This window comes from Heloderma suspectum, chromosome 4 (assembly GCF_057233095.1).
Source record: "Heloderma suspectum isolate Gila_16-S chromosome 4, 16-S_ref, whole genome shotgun sequence".
NCBI lineage: Eukaryota > Metazoa > Chordata > Lepidosauria > Squamata > Helodermatidae > Heloderma > Heloderma suspectum.
In genome coordinates this window covers 202,573,637-202,591,398 of record NC_139461.1, presented here as the reverse complement: position 1 = coordinate 202,591,398, position 17,762 = coordinate 202,573,637, and the positions used below count along the sequence as shown (strand labels likewise).

At 41.7% G+C, this 17,762-nt stretch overlaps 1 protein-coding gene across 20 annotated transcripts in view; it reads right to left on the bottom strand.

The window, feature by feature from the left end:
* Window positions 1-17,762, bottom strand: part of LOC146347963 (uncharacterized) — a 372,707-nt gene that overhangs the window by 270,297 nt on the left and 84,648 nt on the right. For all 20 annotated transcript variants that reach the window (XM_084852006.1, XM_084852014.1, XM_084852011.1 and 17 more), the window contains one exon: window positions 12,773-12,820. In XM_084852006.1, coding sequence (XP_084708132.1) covers window positions 12,773-12,820 — 48 coding nt within the window. The remainder of the gene's footprint in view (window positions 1-12,772; window positions 12,821-17,762) is intronic.

Sequence of the window (17,762 nt, the reverse complement as noted above, 5' to 3'; positions counted from 1 at the left end):
TAGCCATTATATGATATGATCACTTCACCCTCATCACCACTTGGCAGACCGCATTCTGCACCAGCTGAAGTTTCTGGGCCAGCTTCAAAGGCAGCCCCATGTACAGCACATTACAGCATTACAGCCTGGACATTGCTAGTGCATGGATAACTGAGGCAAGGTCTGTCTTCTCCAGACAGGGCTGCAGCTGGTAAAACACACCTGGATACTACAGCTGTCAGGAACTCCTTGGCAACCTCTCTCAGTAGATTCCAACAGCCAACTCAAGACACAGACGAAAGGATTTCTTTTCAAAGCTTTAATCCTTTTACTACTTAATTACTCTTTCAGATGCTGATCACCAGCAACTAAAGCAAGGAACAGCAGAGTGGCCTAAGCTTCAAGAAGGCAGTTGATCCCCATTTGAAAGGGAGTCCCTTGAAGACCCAGAACTTATGGGCTAGGGAGAGATCTTCCCTCTTTCCCTTGCGTCCATGGGAGGTGGCCGTTGCTTGAGCGCCAAACAGGCGCTACGCCTCCTTTCCGCCTCCATTGCTCGTCGCTCTTTGCGTCTGCGTTGAGCATCTAAGCAGCCCCCCTCCCGCACTCCCTCACTGCCAGGGTCACTATCTATCTTAGGAATGCTGGCAGGAGGAATCTCTGCCAGGTGCTCAGCCTGTGAGGGATGAGCTGTCTCCTCTCCCATGGATTGCTGTTCCTCCTCAGAATCCAAATTGCTCTGGGGTTCTCTGGTCTCAGTTTCCACCCTGACAACAGCCACCTGGCTTCCCCAGTTAATGTAGAATCAAGAAGGACTCCCAGACTGTGCACTTGGTCTTTTAGGATGAGTGCAACTCCCTCTATGATGAGCTGTAAACCTCCATCCAGAGTAAACCTGTGTCTGGTATCCAGGTTACTAAGTGGCAATTGTATTTGAAGTTGCAACATTTATATTTTTATTGTCTTTAGACTTTGTGGGATGTCAAAGTAACCTTTCTTCCAAAAACAAGTTAGAACTTTATTGCTGGATGGAAATTGTGCTGTGTCATCTCAGTGTATGCCTAATTTAAGACACTGCCCAAGGCAACTTTATTTTTTTCCCATCTATTTGAAAAAAGGAAAGGAACAGAGGGTAAGAAAAAAAAATAGAGAAAGATCAGTGAATTAGGGGCAAACAACATGTGGTTTTGCTTGAGTGCAGGAAATAGATATAGATAGATAGATAGATAGATAGATAGATAGATAGATCCCCTTCATGGATCACTGCCTTGTTGTGGCGAAGGGGCTTGTGTAACTCAGTGAAGCCATAAGCTATGCCATGCAAGGCCACCCAAGACGGACAGGTCATGGCGGAGATTTCTGACAAAATGTGGTCCACTGGAGAAGGAAATGGCAACCCACTCCAGTATTCTTGCCAAGAAAACCCCATGGAACGTATCACAAGGCTAAAAGAGATGATGCCGGAAGATGAGCCCCTCAGGTCAGAAGGTGTCCAATATACTACTGGGGAAGAGCAGAGGGTATTTCCAAGTAGCACCAGAAAGAGTGAAGCGGCTGGGCCAAAGCCGAAAGGACACTCAGCTGTGGATGTGTCTGGTGGTGAAAAGAAAATCCGATGCTGTAAAGAACAGTATTGTTTAGGAACCTGGAATGTAAGATCAATGAATCAAGGTAAGCTGGAGGTGGTCAAACATGAGATGGCAAGATTGAACATCGACATCTTGGGAATCAGCGAACTAAAATGGACAGGCATGGGCGAATTTAATTCAGGTGACCATCATATCTACTACTGTGGGCAAGAATCCCTTAGAAGAAATGGAGTAGCACTCATAGTCAACAAAAGGGTGGGAAAAGCAGTACTGGGGTACAATCTTAAAAACGATAGAATGATCTCAGTATGAATCCAAGGCAAACCATTCAACATCACAGTAATTCAAGTCTATGCCCCAACCACTGATGCCGAAGAAGCTGAGGTTGATCGGTTCTATGAAGACCTACAACACCTTCTAGAACTAACACCAAAAAAAGATGTCCTCTTCATCATAGGGGATTGGAATGCTAAAGTAGGAAGTCAAGAAATCACTGGGATACCAGGCAAGCATGGCCTTGGTGAACAAAATGAAGCAGGACAAAAGCTAATAGAGTTTTGCCAAGAGAACATGCTGATCACAGCAAACACTCTTTTCCAACAGCACAAGAGGTGACTCTACACATGGACATCACCAGATGGTCAATATCGAAATCAGATTGATTATGTCCTTTGCAGCCAAAGATGGAGAAGCTCTATACAGTCAGTCAAAACAAGACCTGGAGCTGACTGTGGCTCAGATCATGAGCTTCTTGTTGCAAAATTTTGGCTTAAATTGAAGAACGTAGGGAAAACCACGAAACCATTCAGGTATGACCTAAATCATATCCTTTATGAATATACAGTGGAGGTGAGGAATAGATTCCAGGGATTAGATCTGATAGACAGAGTGCCTGAGGAACTATGGACGGAGGTCTGTAACATTGTTCAGGAGGCAGCAACTCAATCCATCCCAAAGAAAAAGAAATGCAAGAAAGCCAAGTGGCTGTCTGAGGAGGCTTTACAAGTAGCTGAGGAAAGAAGGGAAGCGAAGAGCAAGGGAGTAAGTGGAAGATATATCCAACTGAATGCAGAGTTCCAGAGAACAGCAAGGAGAGACAAGAAGGCCTTGTCTCCTTCTTGTCTCTCCTTGACAAGCATCCTACAAACCATGTGATTCACATCACATGTAATCTGGCCCTCAGAAATGGCCTGGTGAAGACAGACGAGAAAAAAGAAATTCTAAACATGGTTAGAATTTAGTCAGTTACAACATAAAGGTATTTTGTAGGGGTTTTATTTATTTTAGGGCTGATTTGGTAAACCTACCAGACTTTACAAGCAATGGTTGCTTCCCCATAGCCTGGTAACTTAAATTCAGTTCTCCTAACTTATCTAGAGATATGACTGACTGGATGCTGGGAAGTGGGGTTGTGCCTGCTGGCCCTGCCTTACTCTCTGTGAATTCAGCTCCGAAGCTGTAAACAGGGCCTCTGTGCATATGACTTGTATGTGTGTAGGCAATCTTCACACACACATGGACCTGCAGTTTCCAGGGTCCTGACTGCACATACAGAGCCTACGTACCTCTGTAGCTAGCACAAGAGATGGCCCAGATGGGCGGGTGGGGCCAGCAGGGGTGACCACGTGTTCCCTCCTATTCACATGTTCATATCCCCCCCTCAAATGTTCCATAAACAGGATTGCATATATATGCAATTTGTCCTCTGCATAAGAGGTTGGAACAGAGGGAGGTATTAATATTTCCTATTCATTATATCTCTGCTAGCAATAGTGCCCTCAAAAGGTAGCTCATTAGGATCAAACTACATGTTATAATTGTGTAGCATGTATGTACAGGATGAGTAAGTGTGCATGACCCCAAGTCAGATTGGGACCACTGTGCATCAGGACGGGAAGATTAAACTTCCACTGATGTCAATGGAGACTGCTCCCCCCACCCTCTTATGGGGAGGATTTTGTGGAAAAAGTTCAGGGGGGATGTTAACTCTCCCCTCCCAGTGTGTGGTGGTCCTAATCTAAATAGGGATTATGCACACTTACTCTAGATTAAAAAACATTCGCTTCAGCTTTATGATCCTGAAAGGATGTCTCCCCCTATAAAGACCCACTAGACCATTACGACCTTCAGGGGAGGCCTTGCTGTTTGTGCCACATCCCACGGAGTCCCAGCTGGCAGCAACATGGCAATGGGCATTCTCTGTGGTTGTGACTTCCCCACTGCAATACTGATGATCATGTGCTTTTGATGGTTATTAAAACCTTTCTCTGTCCAAAAGCAAATGCCTCAGAATAATGCAGCAATTTCACCACACTTTATTTAGAGTGTTAGCCTAGCCCTTTTGGGGATGTTCGTTCTGGGTAGACCAAACACATACGGAGATGGGATGGCATTTTGGAGGTTGTTTTAAGACCTAAGAGCATTCATCAACATCCAGTTGTTTTGTATGTTGAAGTGTCATTCCCCCCCACACACACACACATGTTTGTTCTAACTGAAACAAGTGTATGAAAATGATTTACCCTAAGACTTTATAATCTATGGAAGACCAGAATTAGAGAACAAGAACAGAAATCTCTGAAGAATTCAGAGAGACTTGTACAGAGAGCTTAATTCACACTTCCTTAGTGATGTGCAAATTGGTAGGAATTAAACGTCTGTTACTCAAAGAAACTGTGTTCAAGCTTCAGGTGAGAGTAGTTGGCAGATTTGCTGTTTCTAGGAAAATGTGAACAAGTCACTATTGCTTACTGAAGGGTAAATATTTACTACCCTTTTTAAGGTTAAAGGTTTTTAAATAAGTGGTGAGTGTCACTTCTCCATATTAGAAATAGAATTAAGAAATCAGGTTTCTCAGAATGAATGCAGTTCCTCTGCTTGGACAGAGGAAGTAATGGGGAACATAAATGTATTTATTTAATTATTTTGAGCCCAGTTTTCCATCCCTGCAAACCTGAAGGAGGCAATCAATCAATCAATCAATCATTAAAATCATAAAAGCAGATAAATAACATGAGAGTTAGTGAGGTTAGATAATTGGACCAGGGAGATCTAGGTTCAAATCCCCACTGCGTCCAAAGCTCACTGGGTGATCTTTAAGGTGATGGACAGTAGCTCAATGGGGGAGCATATGCTTTGCATGCCAAAGGTCCCTGGTTCAATCAGGGATGTGAACTTCCATTTCTCTCGGTTTCTCATTCTTCTAATCTTAAGTTCAGTTTGCCCTTAACATTTTTAATGCATGAACTTTTTTGTGCATCTTTAAGCTGGTTTGAAACTCAACATTAAAAAAAACTAAGATCATGGCATCTGGCCCCATCACTTCCTGGCATATAGAAGGGGAAGAAATGGAAGCAGTGACAGATTTTATTTTCTTGGGCTCCAAGATCACTGCAGACGGTGACTATAGCCATGAAATTAAAAGACACTTGCTCCTTGGGAGGAAACCTATGGCAAACCTAGACAGTATAGTAGGAAGCAGAGACATCACCTTGCCGACAAAGGTTCATATAATCAAAGCTATGGTTTTCCCAGTAGTAACATATGGCTGTGAGAGCTGGACTATAAGGACGGCTGAGCGCCGAAGAATTGATGCGTTCGAACTGTGGTGCTGGAGAAGACTCTTACGAGTCTCCTGGACTTCAAGGAGGTCAAATCAGTCAATCCTAAAGGAAATCAACCCTGAGTGCTCATTGGAAGGACAGATATTGAAGCTGAAGCTCAATTATTTTGGCCACCTAATGCGAAGAGAAAACTCACTAGAAAAGACCCTGAAGCTGAGAAAGATTGAAGGCAAAAGGAGAAGGGGACGGCAGAGGATGAGATGGCTAGGTAGCATCACCGATGCAATGAATATGAACTTGAGCACACTCTGGGAGAAAGCGCAGGACTGGAAGGCCTGGCGTGCTATGGTCCATGGGGTCACGAGGAGTCGGACACGACTTAATGACTGAACAACAACAAAGCTAATGCATGAATTTTTGTATGCTTTTCTAATATACACTTTTTAAAGCAGTTTTCTAATATAATTCATTCTAAAAATTATTTCCACTAATTTGTGAGCACTTTCCCCTAATATAGAAATGTGTGTATGGATTCTTAACTTTTTATTATTGGAGAACTCCATCGCAAAATTTAGAGAAGGGTGAATTTTGAAGTATAACTCAGTTTTGGTTTGCATATTGGTTCAGAAATGTGAAATTAGTTAAGTCCACGTTCAAATGTGAATCAAAGAAATTTCTCATGCACCCCTAGTGAAATTCTTATATATCCCTACTGAAGCCAATAAAAAGGAAACATCTCTGATGTAGTTATAACAGTGTCGAGGCACAAGGGGCTATCTAAAATACAGAAGTATCCACATCACAGAGACCTTGATATGTAAAAAGCCACAGCATTGTGTTATCTGGTCGACATTCTGTCCAAGAGCAACACATTTTAGAAGAAAAGGGACAGTTCTCTTCCCAGCTTCTCTGGATCGAAACAAACCCCTTACGCAACAGAGGCAATGAGATGCAGAGCCTTTTTTCTCCTTCCAAACTCAGATTTACAAATCTGAATCATATTTCACAGAACTCCAGAATCACTTCTTGATGAAGATACTGTGTTATCATCCATCACTACTTACACACCCAGACATTCCTACACCTACCACATTCTTCTTGGGTGATGAAACTAGAGCCTAACAGCAACTAATGGGACTAGTGACGCCTATCTCTTACCCCTCAGCATTGCCTGCAGGACAAAACATGTCTGAAGGGACCCCCGATACCAACAGTGTATTCCTATTAGGAAGGTGTATTATTGAATTAGTAACAGCATGCTGCTAACTCAAGGGGAAAAGAAGGAGGGTTTAAATGAATTTCCCAGACTTCAAAAAGTAGTCCCTTCAGCCCTGGGATGCTTTCTGCTTAGGAAACCACTCACAAAACTTTAAGGGAAGATTAAGGATTTTTATGAATCAAAACAAAACGAATTAAACTGTAACAAACTAATTGGGAGCATGATTGTGCAACCAGTTACATTCTCATATGTCTACTAGTTCCAGTAGGAATTGTGGTTCCAGTAGGAATGATTTCATAATCATTTTTTTCCACATTCCCATTTCTTTCTGCAGCTGCTGTTTGGGCCGCGCACGATGCAGTATGCAGAAGGACAGGTATGCAGGAAGGCTTGGGTAGAGAAATGGAACATAAAACATGATCCCCTTTTGTGGGTTTCCATTCAGCATTCATGTTTCATTTACCATATGAGATATCTGGATGATTTTGTGCTAGCACCTAGAGAGATAGCCATCTCTGCCTTGTAGCTTATTCATTATTATGTTTTTCCATCGACTCTCTGCTTGTCATGTACTGTAATCTGGATGTCAAGGGTTAATTTCTAAGGGGGTTAATGTGCAACAATTCAACCTGAAGCCTTCAAGGGGGGGATCCTGCCTTAGAAACCTAGGGCCAGACATTATCATCCTTCCAACACTGTGTTAAAGCTACCTACTCCAGTGGCTTTCTGTAAATATTACCATTGGTAATCACTATAACAGTTTTCTGCCTCTCTCCTAGCTAGACAGTAATGAATAGGATGAGACTTTGTTCACGAATGTCCCTTCTTTTAAGTGGATTTAATGACTTCGCATTTTGTAATTTACTTGAGCACCGGAGGTTTATTAAAACAGAGCCCTGAATTGACCCACATACCTGTGTCACAGGGGCTGCTGTGAAGATTCATAATGAGATGTTTGCAAAGTGGGTTTTTATAAGTGAAAAGTGCCAAGTATTTTATTATTATTATTACAGCATAATAGAGATCACAGAATACAAGGGGATTCAGCATTCATCCTTAGAAGGGAAAACATACTATGGGCAAAACAACATTGCATATTTTTCAAACATTGAACATTTTGTTAACTACCATTTCTTTATTTAAAATATTTTAATAAGCTAACTTTTAGGGTCAATCCTGCCAATGTGGCATACCACAAAACATAATAAGACAATGATAAAAAAAACCCAAGACTAAAACAAGAATAAAAGTCAAAATTAACAATTAAAACTAGATAAGAAGAGCATGTACACAATGGCACCCAATAAAGTCCTGACTCAGTTATAGGCCAAGGTAAATAGGTAAGTCTTTAGGCCTGCTTTAATGATGGGGACTGGTAGACACCAATTGGAACAGAGTTCCACAAGTGGGGGGAGGCTACCACTGAGAAGGCCCTATGCCTTGTGCTTGCCTGCCTAATTGCTTTGACAAGGTGGGTACACAAGCAGGGATTACAAGACTTTCTGAAAGCATAACTAACCACCCCCCAAAAAACTTTCTCACAGATTTTGCTTTTATTCAGTCTTTATGGTCACACAGAGTTCTTGCAGCTGGCTGGAGTTAAACTCTCTAGATGCACAAAAGGACAGAGTTGCTGGCTTTGACTCTTATAGCAAGGATGCTGTCCATGCCAAAACCCTGAGAACAGTTGGCCCCACTAGGAGTCAAAGATCCACAGCCCGAATTCATGGGATTCAACTGGATTTTCAAAACACTGACAACCAGGATTTTGTATTTTAAAATGGTTTTCCCTTACCATTTGCCTCCATTTCTGTTCCCTTGAGTCCTCAGTCTTGGCTGATATTAGGCTCCTTAGGCATTTTGCTTTAACATTAGAGCCCAGACACTGTACCATGCAGTAGCATTGCCCCCATGAAGCAAAATATATTGTCTTCAACCTCTATAACTCAGAGGCATTTCCCATGATACATTTTAAAGTCATGGGATCAGTCTATCTTTAGTTACCTTCATGTCTACAATATTTAGGGCATGCATTTATACAAATACCTCCTCCCTAATGAGGTCTTTCCAAGGGAAAAACTGGGTTGAGCAAGAACATGGAGTATCTCAGCACACGTGGAGTTCCTGATCACTGAGATGATCACAGCAGCTCTTGTTATACCTACGATCTCTTCCTAGATTAGATAGACAAGATCTACTTGCAGGAGCAACTCAACGTAACATGAGGAATGGCACAGCCAACATGTTAGTGGAGCACGTTGAATGAACACTGAACCCATTCACAGTGACGAGTTCCACGTGGACCTCCATCACAAATAGGTTGCAGAGGTAAGGACTACTTCATGTGTAAACCATCCTTTCCCAACGTGGTGCCCTCTAAAAGTTCTGGACTATCTCCCATCAGCCCCAGCCAGCATGGCCAATGGTCAGGAATGCTGGGAGTTGTAGTCTACAACATCTGGAGGATACCAGGTTGGGGGAGACTGTGTTAAAACATATTATTCTAGCTGCACAGATTGAATATAAACGTGCTTCTAATTTTGCTGATACAATGTTTTGCATTGTCTTCCCTACCTTACAAGGGTCTGGTAAGCCTGATGGTCTTTGAGATGGAAAGATCTGGTTTCTTTACACTCCTGGCTGTAGCCTTTCCTACATCTGGTTGAAATTATTTGCGCTTTCTTTCAGGGAGGGAAGGAGTTTGTGCAACCTGACCCCCTCCAACAAAGCCAGATACCTTGTAATCCAGTTTACATAGTTCCTGTTGAAACTTCCTGCTCTTTTTCTAATGAACGTTCACCTTGCATAGGTTAACCAAACTGGCCTCGGCATATAAGTTCATATTTTGTTTTAAGAATATCTACACTTCAGTAAGAGCTCTGCAAAACCTGAAAGCCTCAACTTCCAGTATTTTGAACCTGAGTTGATACCCCCACTTGCTGTATGAGATTACCGGAGCTACTAATATTATGATTTTCCTAGAGTCCTGGGAAGGCTTTGAGCAAATCTGTTTATGTCTGTTTATTTACAAGGTGAGAAGATGCAGACAATGCTAGGCCAAAGACAGAAACAGTAGAGTTCCCCAACTCCAAGAACTTCAGAACAACTGAAGCTGCTGTAGAAAACATTTGCCTCCACCCATTAAGACAAGTTCAGACCTGACAACTATGTCTGTAGGCCCATCTTGATTAACCAAAATATATCCTATACATTAATTAAGGAGGGCCATATGCAATGCATTATGCATATGGAGGGCCACAACTTAAAGAATTTTGTGTTTAAGGTGCAACTTTATCTGCTTGGATTGCTCCCCTTAATCAGTATAAGCCAATACTTTAACCTCCAAGGGGAGAAGTGGTGCCTCCATAATAATTCAACATTTATGGCAGAACTAGCTTGGCCATCACAATATATCTCAAATAATAAGTATCCTTGAATGAACAAACAGACAAACATGGGCTTTATGGGGCTGCTTGTTGCACATTGTTTTACAGAACATTCCTACATGCCTATTCAGAAGTAAGTCCAAAAGAGTGCAAAGGGGCTTACCCCTAAGTGAGTGAGTATAGGACTGCACTGTAAGGCTGCAATCCTATGCAGTTTTGCTCAGTATGGGCTTTGCTTCTAGGAAATGCGCATAGGATTGCAGCCTCAGTGTGTGATTGATTGCAGTGTTTGTATTTGGAGGGGTTTAGTCCAATTGTTTGGCTTTTATTAGTGATTATGTTGTTAATGGGATTTCAATGTTGTGTTGATGTTTTTATAATTTTGAAAGCAGCCTTGAGAGGGCCCCTTTGTTGTACAGGAGGCCTAGGAGTCTCAATCAATCAATCAATCAATCAATCAATCAATCAATCAAGTTAGTTGTTACATGCTGCACAATCCATTTTAATCATTTAACCATCTCCAGAGACTTCTATTAACTTCATTTTCTTCTCACCTTGCTTCCATGCTTTCTCCATAGAAGGAAGTGTACCCCTATTTACATAAATAACTTCCAAATGAATAATCATGATGGCACCCAAGATTGATATGTCAGGTGAGGTAAACATTCTACAACAGAACAAACCCTTGAGTGATTCCTTCGTAACACTCTTACCTGCAACTGTCACAATGATTGTTTCACACACCTGTGAAAGGCACATTTGATGGCTGATGTGCTGTTTGAATTAGTGAAATACATGGTGAAGAGCAAAGACCTTCCATCAAGAGCTGTGAGCATGAATTTAATAAAGATATAGGAATCTTTTCTATGTTATATAGTATACGTCATTTGCTCCTTGGCCTGTACCAATGTCTGCTAAGACACCAAACTGACCATGCACAGGGCCCTAATGGCGCAGACCATTTTCAGCTAGTGATATTTCAGAAATCCAATCTTTGTAAATTTTGATACAAACTCATCCGATCCACACCTCCAAGACTAATGTGCATATCAGAGCATAGTCACACATCAGATTTCTCACTTGTCCTAATGTTGTGATACAGCTCTTGACTCAAAAAACATACCAAGATGCATCTAAAAAGTTCATATTGTGAGATTAAAAATGTATATTCAGAAATATATTACTTTGAGATAAAATACATTCAAAAATTTAAATTTAAATATTAATTTTCATGGTTTGTTTTTTTTAAATCCACCACCAATTAATGTAGAAACGGGATGGGACAGACTTGTGAGCGAACACATGTGAAACTGAGATGGACAGGAAATTGAATGATTGTCCATCCCTACTTTCAGCAGTTATGTACTGCTGCTGAAGTACAAAATCATAGGATTTTTGGTTGTGGTTGTGTGATTCCTAAAGATGCTGCATGTACTTTAAAGTACTTGACTGTTATGAGCATATTAAGACATAACAGGAAGGGACACTGACCAAATTATCAGCAGTTCTGCTCTCCACCATTAACTAGGGCTGCTCCCAACCTGTCCTTTCACTCTTCCTGGACTGTCACCCTCCAACAAAAGGGTCTGGAGAAGTCCTGCAACCTCCGTGGACTTGCATGGATTTTGGGGGAGGGGGCTTACTTTTCGATGAGGTGGCTGTGTGGTGGTGATGGCGGGAGTTGTGGTCCCCTCTTCTCTTTAAACAAGGGCATTCCATGGCACTCAGCAGCTGACTGACTGCTAGTTAAAAATCACTTTTAGGAATGGTGCTGGGAACATTGCTATGTGATGGCATAGCATGGTTCTCAGAGACATTATATAAAGGGGGAAAGATGGCTGCCCCCATCTTTAACTAGCAGGCATCTGGCTGTTCAATGTGTGGCTTACCCTCGTTGTTGTTGTTGTTGTTGTTTAATGTTAAAAATATATATATAGAAAGAAGATGACCACCGTGTCAAAAAGTAAATTCCCTCCACCCGAAGGTTCTCTCCCTGGCCACCGGAATGTCATTCACCTCTTCCTGATCTTCAGCAAGGGTTTTGCCCTCTCAACTGACTCACCAAAAACACTGAATATTCTGCTAGTGGAATGCTCAGAACAACCCAGCTAGAAATGGTGCTGGGACCAATTCACAAATTAGTTTGTCCACATGTGCAACCAGAGGATGGTCTGTGCCAGTCACCTGTTCAGAACAATGACTGTGTGAAGTAATCGAAGATCTCTATCCATCACACAGCATTTTCTCCCTCCATTGCTCTTAATGATGTCATTAACTAATATCAATATCAGAAATAATACCACCTGCACAAAGTAGATAAAATAATGTGTATTATTAATAAAACATCTACGCTGTGACCATTTGTTATACAGTTCAAGCACTTGACATTTGTTATACATTTCAAGTTATACATTTCACATACACCATCACAATAATCCTCACAAGAACCCTGTAAGGAAAGCCGGTTCTATGGTCCCCATATGGGAAGTGAGACTGAAAGATGAGTTGGTTGTCTAAGGTCATTGAGTGATTTTTTGGTGAGAGGAGTTAAGGCAGGCACTTCCTGGGCCCAATCTATATGGCACCACTTGGACCCCCCCACCCCGTCGCAACTGCGCAGCAATGCGGCTTCGAGTCAGCATGCCCTGCAATACACTCGTGATGTACTGCACGCTTGCCTAAGAGACTCGCTGTACCCTCCCCCCATATTTGATGACCACCTTGACCCCCCTATTATACTGAAAGATGAAATATTGCTGCAAAACGACTCCTTGGAACTCTGCATTTTCTGGGTGAAAACCACAGATGGCTGCAAAGTCATGACTACATCATCTATCACAAGGCACCGTGACTCGCACCCGCTGCGGAGTAAAAGCCATATGTAGATGGGCCCCTGGTTCACAGTTCATACTCCTAACCACTTGCTTGACTGGCTTTGCCACAGGTTAAAAATGGCTTAATTTTCCTCTTAATTAGGGATGTTATTGAAGAAATAATATATCCATTCATAAAATATATGAAGAACAAATGTCTTACCTCAGCTGTACACACTTTGCATCTCGGAGGACCTTCGTCATGAAGACCCTGTAAGAAGGAAGAGCTGGCATTTAGTAATCAGAGACCGATCAGGTACTGTGGACGGAAACAAAATGTATGTACATATGAAAACACATTAGCATCATCTACTTGCCAGCACTAAAGACTCACAGGGCCAGTTCAGTAATGAAAAATGAGTGTTTTACAGTTTCAGAATGTGGTTCACATGTGATAATTGGCACCATTCTTGCATTTTAATTTTTTTTCATTTTATGCTAATGCTCTTAATTAGTCCTCAAGTCAATAAGGCACAAAAAGATAATGGACAATCAGCTTAAAACAGGGCTCGGGACTGTGGAATCTCTCCAAGCCTTGAGAAATAATCAAGTTTATGGTGTTTAACCTTCATTCTCAAAGAGAAAATGGATCTTATGCAGCTTTGGTAGGGTGAAGCAATGAATACGTTTTGTTTTTTGGTTGCAGCATATATTAAATTTTAAAAGTGTGGTGCTCAAAACTCATGGAGCCCATCCAACACAAGCTACATTAAAATGGATTAAGGTTGTGTGGCTGGCTGGAGTGCCTAGTGGTCATTGCACCTGATGGCTTCAGGAAATCCATTCATGAATGCATACCCCACTTTAACCCTCCCGAAAGGTGTCATTTAAAGTGGCTTATAAAATATAAAAAGGCATAAAAGTAACAATAACTCATGATTAAAACACAAAGAACCAAAATCTACAATAATACAATTCAGCAACCACAGAATCAAAATCTTGTTTAAAGAGAAGTGTCTTGAATTGCTGGCAGAAAACCTATAGAGAGGGACAGAACCTCTTGGGGCAGGAAGTTCCACACATGAGGGTGCTACCACAAAGGGAGCCCTCATACACTTTGCTACCGACTGTGCCTCAGAAGCCAATGGGAGACGTAAAAGGGGTGCAATAGTTGATCTAATGGATGAATAGATTCTAGGGATGGCGGAGAATTTCTCCATGAATCTCCGAGAGGCCGTATGCCAACGCATTCGGCCCCCCAAAATTGGTGGTGAAATTCTCCGCCCCCCCGCCCCCCCCCCCCGGGATGGGACTTACCTCCTTTGAATGTCCCTCTCGGCGGTGGGTCCCGGTGGCATTTCGGCGGCGTTTCGGCGGGAGCGGCGGCCGGTCTTCTGACCGGCTGCTGCCGCCGCCATTACAAAGTAAAGTTAAAAAAAAAAAAACACGTGATAGGCTACGTAACGATTTACGTAGCCTATCATGGCTAGTTTTTCAAAGTCAGCCGTGATAGGCTACGTAAATCTTTACGTAGCCTATCACGGGTGACTTTGAAAAAAAAAAAGCACGTACGCAAATGGCGGCGCCCATGGACGCCGCCATTTGCATTCCTTATTTGGGCAGGGGTAGTCTACGTAAAGATTTACGTAGACTACGGCGAAAATAAGGGCAACACTATTCGGCGGCGAGGGATGGGGCGCCTCCGCCCCGGCCTGAATTTCGGCCGGGAGGGGCGGGGCACCTCCCCCCCCACCAAGAACTTCGGGGGGAGAACCGAAGCGCCTCCCCCCCACCGCGAAGCAAGCTGCGGGACCAGGTTAGGGATGTTCGTCCATCCTTAATAGATTCACCTGGGAGAAGACAGTCCTTCAAGTAGCCCGTCCCAATCCATTTAGGGCTTTAAAAGGAATAACCAGCACCTTGAATTGCACTTGGAAATCAACTGGCAGCCAGTGCACCTGATAGAATAAATGGGTCACTTTGCCCCAGGGAAAATTTTAATAGCAACTTTCTGCACCAATTGAAGTTTCTGAGTGTTTTTCAAGGGCAGCCCCATGTAAAACATGTTATAGTAGTCTGAATGAGTTGTAAGTAATGCATTAGGAGGACCATGGCCAGGTCTGACCACACTAGTAAAAAAGCCCTTCTGGCCACAGCTGACACCTGACCGTCTAATAATAAGGCCAGGACCAGGAGTTCAGGGGTGGGAAGAAAGTAGATCTCCAGATATTTGGGACTACAAGTCCTGCCAGCATTGCCAATGGTTAAGAAGGCTGGGAGTTGAAGTCCCAAACATCTGGAGGTCTAATTTCTGCCCGCCTTCGGTCTAATAGACCAAGAATGGGCACAGTGCCTGTATCTTCTCTCATGCCTTTTAATGAAAGACTTTCAGATTTTGTTAAATCAGTTTCCCAAAGCACACATGAGAAAGCCAAGGTGTGGTGGTAAATATTTATACCACCTGTTTAGTGATACACATCTATAGGAATGCAAACAACCAAGCAATGATGTGGTTACACATCTTACCACAAGGTAAGAAGGTTTCTGAGTGAATATGTTGTTAGATAACATTTTCTGAACATGGTAGTACAATCCTATACATGCCAATCAGACACAAGTCCCACTGAATTCAATAGAGTTTACTCTATTGCAGGATTACCACCTGAATCACCAGCTTTGTGTTTCAGTCTAAACATGCATAGGATTGCACCCTTAGAGACATTTAATGTTTAAGTAGCAACCCTCCACCCTGCAAAGGAAAGCATTAACAGTAAGCCACAAAGTGTACAAAAAAGTATTGACAGTGCCATCCTATAGATAGATACTCAAAAGTGGGACTTAATCCCAGGTAAGTGTGCGTTGCATTGCAGCACTCGCTTTTTAAAACATCTTGAACAGGATTAACATTAGAAAAGATAATACAGAAATGTATTGAAAACACTTAAGGTTTGTGGAGGACAACTCTCTTGTTTGTTCTCCTACTCATAATGTTTTTGTGTTCATGTTTGATTTGTTGTTACTTCTTGGCCTTATTGTTGAACAGTCACCTTTTTTCTAGCATCTTTAGAAAACTTTTATTAAAAGGAATGGAAAGCACACTGTATTTTATGAAGAGTCTGTATAAAGCTATTTTGATACACACATGTTGTTCTCTGTTCCTGAGGAACCATCTCAGCAGCAGACGTAATCTCTAGCACCTCCCTCAACTTTTCATTTCTCTGGGGTAATATATAACCCTTGCTGTCTGTAGGTAGCCATCGTCATGGGAAATATTTTTCTCCTACCTTCTGAAAGGACGTAATTTATAACATGAAATTAAAAGCATCAAATTAGTAACCCAATCCCTGTATTGCAGTTTAATGAACGAGTGTCTTCATTGCATTATTGTTTTGTGCCACTGGACCAATCTGTTTTGTTTTACAAACAAAATGTGGCTTTTATTAATAAAGAAATGCATAAGGAAAAAAAAAGGAGAAAGATCTTTGGCACAGTTAGAATGATGTCTCCCAGGGGTCTATGTGCTCTCATTTAAAAGAGTATTTCCTTCATTTACTCTCAGCAAAAGTAGAAGGAACATAATTATTTGTGTCTTTTAAAGAAAACTCATTTTAAAGGTTGAATGGGGATAGCCCTATGGTGTTGCTATATGCTATTGTGTCTCGCATGGGCCTCTGTGGGGACAGTACATAGACTTTGGACACTGGATATTCACATCTCTGCTCAGCTATTAAGCTTATTCTCCCATGGCCAAACCAGACATGGTGCTAAATGTGTTGCCAAAAACAATGTATCTGTGGGGTTTTTTTTAAAAGGGTTATTCTTCAGGACCTCAGCATGAGAGAAGGGGAGGCTTCAATTGGCATGAATGGGTGCTTTCCCCCCTGGCTAATAGCAGCTGGAGTGGGTGAATTTCACTAAGACGGCAGTGGGGCGGAAAGGGTTCAACCTCCCCTTCCAGGGTATGCTGTCATCCCAATGAAAATCGATCCCCTCCCCATGCATGCTTGCTATCCAGTAAGACCACAGCAAAACACAGAGATGGTTTGTAAATAGTAATGATGACATATTCTGCATCATGTCTAGTTTGGCCCTTAACAGGCTTTTGTTCCAAAATACTATATAACTGCACAAAGTCCTTGGGGTTGAAAAGGATAGATATTGAAACAAACAGTAGGAATGCAAAGGACACATCATGAAGATTATTACAGGGTTTAAGGGAAGGAGGCTGCAATGTTCAATACAATGCAGCTATGGATCATTTTTGACAACCAAGAAAAGATGCCCAAGTTAGCACTGGACATAAAAACAAACCATAAAATGCTTTCTTTTCAACCAATTTGTTTAGGAGCTGGTTAGAATGTTGGACTGGCACTCAGGAGATCCAGGTTCTAGTCCCCACTCTGCCATGAAGCTCACTGACTTTGGGCCAGTCACTGACTCTCAGCCTAAGCTACCTCACAGGATTGTTGGGAGGATAAAATTGAGAGGAGGGTCATGTAAACCATCTGGGAGGAAAAAAGATGGGATATAAATTTAATAATAATAATAATAATAATAATAATGTATTATTATTACTATTATTAATTATTATTTGTGGAAGTTCAAGTCTAAATACAACCCTATATTTTATAGTCCTTCAATGATTCACTAATTTAAATAAGACATTGGACCGTCTGTGGTTGCAGCAATAATTCTGTGGATTACAACTGCTTGACATCAAGTAATTAAATAACTGTGGTCCAAAACCATTTCTATATATTTCCCCATATTTTTTTTGTTTCTGTCTGGTTCAACTCTGTAGAATTAGGGTTTTTCTCACTACTTCAGTGAGATAGTATTCGTACACAGTCATGAGGACATGTCTGAGATTAATCCAGGAATTTTTTACAAAGCTAAGAGACTCATTTATGAGCTTTTGCATGAGCAAAAAAGCATATTTGTGTACAAAAATGTTATTAAAATATTAAGTGGGGGGAGGTAAGAGATGCTTTCAGATGTCAGCAAATTAATAAATGAATCTATTTGAAAATATCTCCAATGTGCTAACAGGAAACATGGTTGGCAAGCAAGGAAGTATAGCTGGTCTCAGAAAAGAAAACTTCAGCTCATTTTGAAATATGAGTTCCTCCTTGTATTATACTGTAGCCAAGAGGATAAGCAAATACAAAAGAATTCTGATTTACTATTCCAATACACAGGAACAGTTTTTCCTG